The sequence below is a fragment of the Meles meles genome, chromosome 7, assembly GCF_922984935.1.
Source record: "Meles meles chromosome 7, mMelMel3.1 paternal haplotype, whole genome shotgun sequence".
Classification (NCBI taxonomy): Eukaryota; Metazoa; Chordata; class Mammalia; order Carnivora; family Mustelidae; genus Meles; species Meles meles.
In genome coordinates this window covers 131491234-131503248 of record NC_060072.1, presented here as the reverse complement: position 1 = coordinate 131503248, position 12015 = coordinate 131491234, and the positions used below count along the sequence as shown (strand labels likewise).

At 35.1% G+C, this 12015-nt stretch overlaps 1 protein-coding gene across 11 annotated transcripts in view; it reads right to left on the bottom strand.

Moving 5' to 3' along the window:
• Nucleotides 1-12015, bottom strand: part of MLLT10 (MLLT10 histone lysine methyltransferase DOT1L cofactor) — a 244978-nt gene that overhangs the window by 49332 nt on the left and 183631 nt on the right. For 8 of the 11 annotated variants that reach the window (XM_046010903.1, XM_046010902.1, XM_046010901.1 and 5 more), the window contains one exon: nt 4646-4693. The exons of the other annotated variants lie outside the window; for them this stretch is intronic. In XM_046010903.1, coding sequence (XP_045866859.1) covers nt 4646-4693 — 48 coding nt within the window. The remainder of the gene's footprint in view (nt 1-4645; nt 4694-12015) is intronic. 11 annotated transcript variants of the gene reach the window in all.

Below are 12015 nucleotides of genomic sequence, written 5' to 3'. Positions count from 1 at the left end.
AAATATCAATCATAAGCCACATGACAAACATCATTAAGTTTACTACACAATGATTTTTTCCCCATTTCTTAAGAAAATTAAAAGGAAGGTTTAGTAGGAAAAAACTGCCAACTAAAATGAAGAATATAATCTCATTAGGTGTGGCAGCTATTAAAACAATCTGCCGTTCTTCATTAAAGGCTTTCTATAATTTAAATAAAAACATGTAAGTAATGACCACAATCAATTTTAAAAAATGAAGACAAGAAAAAAACCTACTCTCAAATCTAGTATTTTAATATAACCATAATAATTTGTCTAACGTTTTATTCTGCTATTATTCATTTATATTTCTACCTCTTCAAATAGAATCCGAGCACCATGAAAACAGAATATAAGAAATTGACAATCCTTTGAACCATGTATGTATTATTTTATGCATTATATAATTTGCTGTTCTTGGTTTGGTGTCCGGGGAAACATATCACAGATATATTTCCAAGTTGCTAGATAAGCTACCTAAATATCATTTGATAACGAATCCAGAAGATTCTACAAGAAATAGGACTGTAAATCTTTTTATTTCCACTACTTCCAATTTTTTTTGCTATGGTAATTACCTCTGTTAAATCTAGCCTTTTCATACGTTGTACCACACCTCCTTAAAATTGAACTTACTTCTATATAGTCCTTGTATATCTTTAAGAAGGACTTCATCTTACGAGTACATGTTTTAGAATTCTTTCCCTAATCTTTGCTATTTTAAAATGTCCCCTTTTAATGAGTCTAGATGAGGATTTTTCCTTTACTCTTTTTCTCTGACCACTTCAATCTAAGATTGATCATCTTTTTTTTAAGGAAGAAGTTTCTTTCTTATGCCTTCAGATTATTTCCTTCTCTCCATTTTTCTCTGTATCCCCTTCTGGGGCTCCTATTATCTAGAGTCTATTTCTATTCTCCATATCATATTGTTTTTAATTTAAATATGTATGAAACCCATTTATTATTTTGTTTCTCACTGTATCCACTGTTATTTATCCCATTTATTATGTTCTTTACTTTAAAAATTACACTTTCCCATACCTAAAATTTCTACTTGTTTCTTTCAAATATTTGCCTTGTTTCAAGTTATTATGATCGTCCTTCATTTTTATGTTGTTCATTACAGTGATTTATTTTCATTGCAGTGATTTATTTTCTCTCCATAGTTTCTTTAGGACTGATCTGAGTAGAAAATCAAATGTTCTATTACTGCCAACATGAATTAAGTATTCTTGGTCTTGGCGCACCGAGTGGCTCAGTCAGTTAAGCATCTGCCTTTCACTCAGGTCATGATCCCAGGGACCCAGGATGAACCCTGCATCGAGCTCCTTGCCCATTGGAGAGTCTGCTTCTCCCGCATCCCCTGTGTGCTCTCTCTTTCTCTCTCTCCCTCACTCCCCCTCTCAAATAAATAAAATCTTAAAAAATATATTTTTGGCCTCCTAAATCTTGACACACCCAGAAACAACTCTAATATAAGTTTTTCATACACCTTTTGAATGAAAATATTAGTTGCTTCAAATATTACAAGCATAATGACAAAAAGTCTGAGAAGCATGATTCTAAATACCTAGCTGTTTTTATATAAAAATACTGTTTTGGAGCGCCTGGGTGGTTCAGTGGGTTAAGCCTCTGCCTTCAGCTCAGGTCATGATCTCAGGGTCCTGGGATCGAGCCCTGCATCGGGCTCTCTGCTCAGCAGGGAGCCTGCTTCCTCCTCTCTCTCTGCCTGCCTCTCTGCCTGCTTGTGATCTCTCTGTCAAATAAATAAATAAAATCTTAAAAAAAAAAATACTGTTTTGTCAGGAATAGGCACATATACATATCCAAAGATCCTTAAATAAAATGAACCTCTGGGTGTGAAACAAGTAATACTGGCCATCTATAGAAACAGCTCATGATATAAGACATAACCTCTAACTGTAGGTTTAATCATCAGGGTAGCTGGGACATAGCTTCTGCAAATACATGACTAGAAATTAATGTGAAAGGAAACTGCTTAAGAAAGCAATCAACTGCATTATACAGAGAAAAAGAACATTATCTAGATTGTGATAATCATTAAAGATGATCTAATTGGGGGCGCCTGGGTGGCTCAGTGGGTTAAGCCTCTGCCTTCAGCTCAGGTCATGATCTCAGGGTCTCTGGGATCGAGCCCCGTATCGGGCTGTCTGCTTGGCAGGGAGCCTGCTTCCTCCCCTCTCTGGCTGCTGCTCTGCCTACTTGTAATCTCTCTCTCTCTCTATCTGTAAAAAAGAAAAAAAAAAATTAAAAAAAAAAAAAAAAGAAAGAAAGAAAAAGATGATCTAATTGTACTTTAATGTCAGATTCACCAACCAAGAAACTTCTCAATTATAACAGTTTTCCCAAGATTAAAGTACTTTAAGAAAGAATAAGATAAGCAACATTTGGCATTCTTGACAATAATGTTTTAATCACAAATGATTAAGGGACATTCTTCACTTTTCCCACATTGGCTTGAGTCAGTCCACCTGATCAACTCCAGGTATACTGACAAAACCAAAAGACTAGTGAAAATGTGCGATTTTGAAAATAATAAATCTGGTATAAAAAGTCATGTCTAGGAACCTTCAAATTAATAAGAAAAAATATTTAGAAGGTACCACTTGGTGACTAATTCGGTTAGGAGTAAGCAGAGAACAAAATGAAAGACAGGCACAGTCTTCATAAAGAAGACAAGAGAGGAGACAACTTCTCAGGAAACACTTAAGGATTACAAGAAAGAGTAACTTCTACTTCAGAAGCATAGTTTTTATAAATATAAAGGTATCATTATTTATCACTATTACATAATTATTAAAACATTTTTCTCAAGTACACTAACAGGACAACACTTTTATAAACACACTCAAATTACTGATGTACACCTGAAAGTAACCATTTCTTTTGGGGGGGAAACCTACTTCTAAAATTTCTACTAATTTAAACATTCATAAACCTGAAATTACAGTAAAAAAAACCTAATTTTTTTTCTTCCATGCTGAATGTTTCCGTAGCTACTCTTGTCTTCCTTCAAGTTAACCTTTTCTACATGTTCATTTCATCTGTCCAGATTCTTGGCTGCATCAAATATTCGTCTCTTGCATCCTAACTTATCTTTCCAGAGTCTCCTTTCCAGCTACTAAGACTCTCCTATCTTAAAATAAACCTGATTCAACCTCTTTGTCTTCTCTACCAACCTTGCTTAGCCATGACCAATCTCACAGTTTGTTACTTTAACTCCATCTGGATTTACTTCTAATTCTCCTTCACCCCTAAACTCTAACCTCATCTATTCTTTTGCACCTAAACATCTCCACCTCAACAGCCTACTGGCAAACCAATACCCACCCTCCCCAGTTACTGCCATTCAATTTATTGAGAATTACTACCCATTCTTCTTAGGTAATATAAGTCCTACTAGTCTGATTGCCATTACCCTCGCTCAGGCCCTCAATACATTCTGCTAGATTACAACAAAAATCTAATTGGTTTCTCTGTTCTCTAGCTCCTTTCAATATCCTTATATGCTACATCCAGATGAATCTTCCTTAATAACAGATTTTATTTTTTTCCCCAACTCCAACTATTTCCAAGCTACCAACTATTTTCAACTCCTTTAGTTAGTAGCTAAGGCTATTATTTTTCATATATTTCATGTCAAATGTCAGTATCACCATCACTTTACACACCTATGTGACCTTGTGCTATTTGTATTCCAGGGACTGCAGTCTAGCCTTGATCCCTATCTCCAAATAGCTCTATTTTAACCTTTCTTTAAGCATCAGGTAAAATGTTACATTTTCTGGATTGCTCATTTCCTCAGCTCAAAGTAAGTTTCCATGACCTTGAACTCCTTTTATATTGCAGATCATTAAAGAAATTATAACTATATGTCTTGAAATTATTATTTACATACATATTTATCCTTTTAGATTTTATGTTCCTGAAAGGATCCTTTTGCAGTACAATATTTTCCTCAAAGTAAATTGACCATGATTTTAGATACAGAAAGATCTTTATACTTTTCAAATGAAAAAAAGGCAAAAAAACTGTTGAGAAGGAGAAGTTCCATAGTGCAGGTATTCATAGCTGACAAGATTAGTTTCATTAACATGTGAAACTGAGGTTTTTAGGGGAGGTACAGGGGTGCAGTAGATGCATACATTAACTGGGTTAAGAAGAGTGGATTCAGAATACACACACTCTAAACTGATCTAGAAATATTTGAAAAATACATTACAGAATCAGAAAATTGTTATAAATCATAGAATATGATCTCAGATTCTTCTTTCCCTCAGTGAGAGAGAAGGATCATAGATGTAAAAAGTGGTCTTAAAAATCAAAGGCCTAGGCATCTAGACTCTGTCAGGTAAATAATTTTAGAAATCCTAAAATCCATCCTACCATGTCTTAGACTATATGACAAATCCAGGAATGTACAACAATAAGAACATGGTAACAGTTCATCCCACCAACCATCCAGAATTATGGAGAATTCCTTTCAGTTACCATTTCTGGGACTACAGATACTACTATTGTTTTATATGAGGAGGTTTCTAAACTACATTAGGATTAATTTAGCACTGTTACCCTTAAAGCCATATTTGCAGTTGGTACATACCTATGAATTTAAGTTCCTGCTTTGTTAGTGTAGAATTGTCATCTCTGTCTAAAGAAAAGACATACTTTAATTTTGCATTTTTAATAACCAGTTTCTAAAAACTACCATAACAAGTATAAGTTGAGAAACTTAAGACATTATAGGGGGTTAAAGTCCAAAAAAATAAATAAATAAATAAAAGGGTTAAACTAAAACAAAACAAAACAATAAAAAATAAACACAACACTATGGAAAATTTAAAAATCATTATAAATTTGTTTTCACTAAAATTAAAAAAGGCAGCATTCTAAATAGATTGTTAATGGCATTACCATTTAATTAATTTAAAAGTAATTCTTATAAATTCACTTCCATTTACACTAATCCCTTCACTTTTCAGGTTCTGTCTCTCTTCCAGTTTCAATGTGACACTTACAAATTTATTTTGCTTTGTAGTAGTTAACATGCATACTGAGAATTACTTTTTCTCCCCAGTGGCTGATTCACCATCCAAATGTTAATATCCTTCTGTGTTTATCACTTAAGAATCTCTGAAGCCCAACTTCCAGAAACTTGGAGTGATCCAAGAGACAAACAGCTTGGCTGACTTGAAATGGAAGCAGTCTTACTGTCTTATCTAAAACATACGTCTTAAACTACTTAGCAAGGCTATACAGTATTAGTCAAATTCCTTTCTGCACAGGAATAAACACTGGAACAAACAGTAGCATTTGCTGCATCCTGGAATGTAACAATGTATTGTATAAAAATAAAGAATACTCCCAACTGTATCAAGTAAGAAGGAAAATCAAGTCTATTGTGATTAAAAAGAAATTAGATCTAGAACGATCTAGATCAATGGTTCTCAATCTCCACACTGTTCATAGTAACAACTTCTCTTATCAGTAGTATCTCATTATGTATAGTGAATCTCAAATGATTAACAGGATATGGTTATGCCTGAGTGCTCATCTCTTGTTCTTAGACCCCTACCTTCTTAATGCTTGCCTGAAATAAAGAGGGGACACATGTAAAGAACAAAGATCTACAACTTTTATTACTACAACTACTATTATGTAGTTGTACATACAACTATTATGACAAACCTGAGTAGGATTCCAGTCTTGAGGAAGAACATTCACCCGTAAAATCAATTAGCATTCATACTTATTCTCAATCCTATAGCAGATATTTATGAATAACTGGATGACATTACTTAGCCTCCTCCATCAAATGAGATTTGTTTAATGAGCATGGTCGTGACAAACTATAAGTACCATAATTAAAGAAAATTTAAAAGCATAGTAAATGGGGCAAAGAAATCAATTAGCAATATACTGCTGGTGAACATAGATCTAAGCTACTTTAATCTACTATTTCAAAATTATATTAAAAATGAGAATTGCCAAGACAAACGCACAAGCAAATTCCATGACTGCAGCAAAGAAAAAGTTACTATTCTGAGAGAAACAAGAACTGCCTAATGCAAAGTTTAATTCCCAAAGAAAATGAACATATTACCAAGAATATATTAAACCTCCTCTAGGACTCTAGGAACTGACAATGATGTAACATCTATGGAGATCGAGTAGATGATAAGCTAAATGCCAATGAAATAAAGATGAATAAAACCCAACTCCTACTACTCTAAATGAGTTTATAGTCTAGTAAGAAAAACTGGTAAATAAATTGTTAACCTAAAAAGTATTAGAGTAAAATCATAACCTGAAACAGAAAAATGACAACCAGACAAATATATGTTAGATTTCAAATGGACTACAAAAGTAACCTATAAGGGCACCTGGGTGATTTTGGCTAAAGTCATGATCTCAGAGTCCTGAAATCAAGCCCCACAGTGGGCCCTGTGAAGGGTGTGGAGCCTGACTGAGATTCTCTCTCTCCCTCTTTCTCTGCCCCTCAGTCAAGCACCCAACTCTTGATTTCAGCTCTGGTCATGATCTCAGGGTCATGGGATGGAGCCCCACGTCAGGCTCTGCAATCAGCAGGGAGTGTGCTTGAGATTCTCTCTCTCCTTCTCCCTCTGCCATGCGCGCCCGTGCGCTCTCTCTCTCTCCCTCTAAAATAAATAAATAAATAAATCTTTAAGATGTTTAAATAACTATTGTCTTTCCAATTTGCCTTAACAGTTTCCAAAATTTACTACAAGATTTTTCCGTTATATCTTTGTCCTACCTGTTCTCTTTTTTCTTTTACTGAGACAATAAGCTTAGTATTATTTCTCTAACTCTTTTTTTTTTTTTAAAGATTTTATTTATTTATTTGACAGAGAGAGATCACAAGTAGACAGAGAGGCAGGCAGAGAGAGAGAGAGAGGGAAGCAGGCTCGCCGCTGAGCAGAGAGCCCGATGCGGGACTTGATCCCAGGACCCTGAGATCATGACCCGAGCCGAAGGCAGCGGCTCAACCCACTGAGCCACCCAGGCGCCCCTATTTCTCTAACTCTTAAAGCTTTCTGAATTTCTCTGGTCATGTAAAATTCATCCCACTACACCTAATCTGTTTTTTTTTTTTATTTATTGGTTTAAGTGTTTTCCTAAAAGTATTTTTCTTTGTATTGATGGTAATCTTATTTCCTTATCAGAAAGCACCAATTTCAAGAGTTTCTGTAATATTATATGGACACACCCAGAACAACCACCACCATTAAGTCCTAAGATCCTCTCCAAAATATATCAAATTAGGATATATGTTTAACACTCAACACTTATGGCTATTAATTAATACACAGGATTTCCTTGGTTCTTAAACCTTCATTAAATTCTTTAAACAAGTCTCAGTGAAGTAACATTTTAATTTTATGAAGTTCTATATAATTAAACATTTTCCATCACATACTAGAGAATAAATAATTAATATAATCCAGTCTTTAAAACTTCACAGAGCCTCAAATGTCTAACGAAAAACATTTTGTGGTTGTTTCACAAAGGTGAGACAAATATGACTAAGCATGACTAAGATATAAGTCACACAACCAAACAAACAAAAATTGCCTAGAGAAGCAGTAGATACAGACTGAAGAAGTGCATTAGAACACTGCGTATGAGAACCCAGAAGTTTGTGGTGTTAAAGAATAATTCCCTCAAAAGTTGTTAGAAAAAAATTTACAGAGGCACAACGATGCTTACTTTTAAAATCTTTCAGTAGATAAAGAAGGACGATCATACCAGCAGACACTACCGAAGTCTAAATTATAGATTTTGCAGAGAATAGTAGAGAATGAAACAAGTAGGTTATACTAATGAAATATAAACTTGAAAAGAAGAGATGAGGCTGGAGAGTCTAGTAAGTGGCAGACTATGGAAAAACTCCACATGCCATTCTAAAAAATTTTCATTTTATCTCATAAATACCAGACAATTCTTAAGAATTTAAGTAAGACAGTAACAGGGTCTAATATGCATTTTTAAATAAGCCACTGATTCTGGTGGCACCTAGAGAATCAGCTAGATAATGAAATGAAGGTTAGAAGGTTGCTGAAAGAGTTCATATGGCAAATTATGTAGGAATACCTAAGTAGAAGCAATGAAAACTTAGGTTTCCTTTATAGGAAAAAACCAATGATTACTAACAGGGAAAACCTTAAAAAATAATAATGACAACCAAGAAGATGAGGAGGCAGAGTTTACTTTAACTCTCTAGCATAACTGATTCAGGTGACTAAATCCCCACAGAAATAAGGAAAACAGAAGCAGGCTTTGAATGGGAATATATAAGAGCAAGACCGATTTATTATATTGTTGGAAATGAGCCTGGAACTCAAGAGAAAATTCTACAATGGTGAACTTAAAGGTTTATCAAATTTTATCTTTTCAACGAACCAGGTCTTAGTTTCATTGATTTTTTTCTATTGTCTTTTTAAGTCTCTAATTGATTTTTGTTCTAATCTTTGTTTTTATCCTCCTTCTAAAATTCTGGACTTCATTTGTTCTTTTTCTAGTTTCTTGAGGAGTAAGTTATGTTGAGATTTTTCTTGTTTCTTGAGGTAGTCATTAATTACTAAGAACTTTCCTCTTAAAACTGTTTTTGCTGCATCTAATAAAATTTAGTATGTTACATTTCCATTTTTATCTCAAGGTATCTCTTTATTTCTCTTTTGATTTTTTTCTTTGACCCATTAATTATTCAGTAGCAATGCTGTTTAATCTTGACATAACTGTCAATTTTCCAGTTTTCTTCCTGTAATTAATTTCGTTTCGTATCACTGTAGTCAGAAATTATATGTGTAATATAATTCCAATCCTCTTAAATTTATTAAGACTTGTTTGATGGCCTAACATATGATCTTTGAAAATGTTCCACGTGCACCTGAGAAGAATTAGTATACCCTTTTGTTTTTAAATGGAATGTTCTACAAATTATCCGTTCAAGTCCATCCAGTCTAATGTGTTAAGGCTGATGTTTCCTTATTGAATTTGTCTCAATGACCTATCCAATTATGTAAATAAGGTGTTAAAGTCCCATACTATTACTGTATTAGTATTTCCTTTATATACTTGGTGCTCCTATACTGGGTGCATAAGTATTTATAATGTTATATCTTCTTGTTAGATTAACCAGTAATACCTTTTTGTAATAAGGTGGTTAATTAACCATGAAGCAGATACAGTAGGCAATATAATGGCTCCCTCCTCAAAGATGCTCATGCCTTACTGCCCAAAACCTATTACTATGTTATCTTAAATGGCAAAGGACTAAACAAATGTATTTAAATAAAAAAGCCTGAGACAGGGAGACTATCCTGGAATCCTGGATTGTCTGGGAGGGCCCAATCAAATCATCCAAGTTGTCATTAGTTTCGAATCTGAGAATCAGATGGGCAGAAGCATAAGAGAGACTCCACCCAACACTGTTGGCTTTGAAGACAGAGGATGGTGCTACTGGGGTCGGAGGGGGGCAAGCGAACTCTAAACTTTGGAAGAAGTAAGGAAACAGAGTCTCCCCTTGCACCTTAAAAAAGGAACAAAGCCTGCCAAAACCTTGATTTTAACCCAGTGAGTCCATGTCAGACTTCTAGCCTATAGACTGTAAGATGATAAATTTATACTGTCCGAATTTTGTTAGAGCAACCATAGAGAATAAATATAGAATAAGATGAAATGTAAATTCTTTTTCTCTTCCTTTCCCACTGATAAGTTTTAAGCTTTTATTGCTTAATACTCAATATAATAAAGAAAAAAATGTAAAACCTAACATTTAACACCCCATATCCCTAGTAGGATGGTTATACCAAAACAATCAAAGAAAATAATAGGTGTTGGCAAAGCTGTGGAAATATTGGAACCCTTGTGCACTGTGTAAAATGGTGCGCCCACTATGAAAAACAGCATGACACTCTATTTAAAAATAGAACTACCATATGATGCAGCAATTGCATTTCTGGGTAAAATGACAATTCAAATAGATATCTGCACATCCACTTTCAAAGCAGCTTATTCACAATGATCAAAAGGTGGAAGTAATCCAAGAGTCTCTCAACAGATTAAAGAGTGAATGAAACGATGGTATATACAAACAATGGAATATTATTCAGCCTTAAAAAGAAAGGAAGTTCTGGAGGCGTCTGGGTGGCTCAGTCAATTAAGTGTCTGCCTTCAGCTCAGATCATGATCCTGGAGGCCAGGAATCAGGCCTTACCTCAGGCTCCCTGCTCACTGAGAGTCTGCTTCTCCCTCTGCCCCTCCCCCCATATCAGGTTCTTGCTCCCTCTTTCTTAAATAAATAAATAAATATTCTTTTAAAAAAAGAAAGGAAATTCTGATACATGCTATAACATGGATAAACCTTAAGATATTATGCAAAGTGAAATAAGCCATTCACAGGAAGACAAATACTGTAAGAGTCTATTCATATGAAGTATCTAAAATGGTCAAATTCATGCAAACTGAAAGTAGAATGGTAGTTGCCCTAGGAAGAGGGGAAGGAAGAAATGGGAGCTGTTGTTTAACTATAGAGTGTCAGTTTTATAAGATGAAGAAGTCCTGGGACTGGCTGTACAACTATGTGAATATATTTAACACTACCAAACTGTATATACATTTAAAAATGGTTAAATTGGCAAATTTTATATGTATTTTATAACAACTTGGAAAAAAAAAAAAAAACAACTAACACCTGAAAAAAAAAAGAGAAAAAACATGGATTTTTTTCCAACTAAATCCAAGTGATTCTTCCTCAAGCCACCATAGGCAAAATATCACTTTACCAGGTATCATTCCTATGCTTTCTTTGTAATTAAAAATGTAAGTCCAGGGGGTGCCTGGGTGGCATAGTCGGATGAGTGCACAATTCTTTGTTTTGGCTCAGGCCATGATCTTAGGGTCATGAGATCGAGCTCTCAGCAAGGAGTCCACTTGGGATTCTCTCTCCCTCTCCCTTTCCTCCTCCTGCTCCTGCTCTCTCTCTCATAAATAAATAAATCTTTAAAATGAAATGAAATTTAACTTAAATTTTTAAAAAGTCCAGAGCAACTATCAAGAAATTAAAAGCATCCGGGGCGCCTGGGTGGCTCAGTGGGTTAAAGCCTCTGCTTTCAGCTCAGGTCATGATCCCAGGCTCCTGGGATCGAGCACCGCATCGGGCTCTCTGCTCAGCAGGGAGCCTGCTTCCTCCTCTCTCTCTCTGCCTACTTGTAATTTCTGTCTTTCAAATAAATGAATAAAATCTTTAAATTAAAAAAAAAGGAAATTAAAAGCATCCAAATTGAAACAGAAGAAGTAAAACTGACACTACTTGCAGATGATATACTATATGCAGAAAACCCTAAAGACTTCACAAAACAAAAAACAAAAAAACCTGTTAGAAAAAACAAATTCAGTAAAGTGGCAGGATACAAAATCAATATACCAAAATTTGTTGTGCTTTTGTACACTAAAAACAAACTACCAGGAAGAAAAATTAAGGAAACAACCCCAAGCGCACCTGAGTGGCTCATTTGGTTAAATGATCAACTTTTGATTTTGGTTTAGGTCATGACCTCAGGGTCCTGGGATCAAGCCCTGACTGGGCTCTGCACTTAGCAAAAGAGCCTGCTTGAGGATTCTCTCTCTCCCTCTGCCCCACCCTCCACCTGCATACTCTCTCCCTCTCAAACAAATAAATCTTTTTTAAAAGCTCCTATTATAAGTACATCAAAAATAAAATACAGGGCACCTGGGTGGCTCAGTGGGTTAAAGCCTCTGCCTTTGGCTCAGGTCATGATCTCAGTCAGGCTCCTGGGATCGAACCCCGCATCGGGCTCTCTGTTCAGCAGGGAACCTGCTTCCTCCTCTCTCTCTCTGCCTGCCTCTCTGCCTACTTGTGATCTCTGTCTGTCAAATAAATAAATAAATAAAGTCTTAAAAAAAAAAAATAAAATACATAGGAATACATCT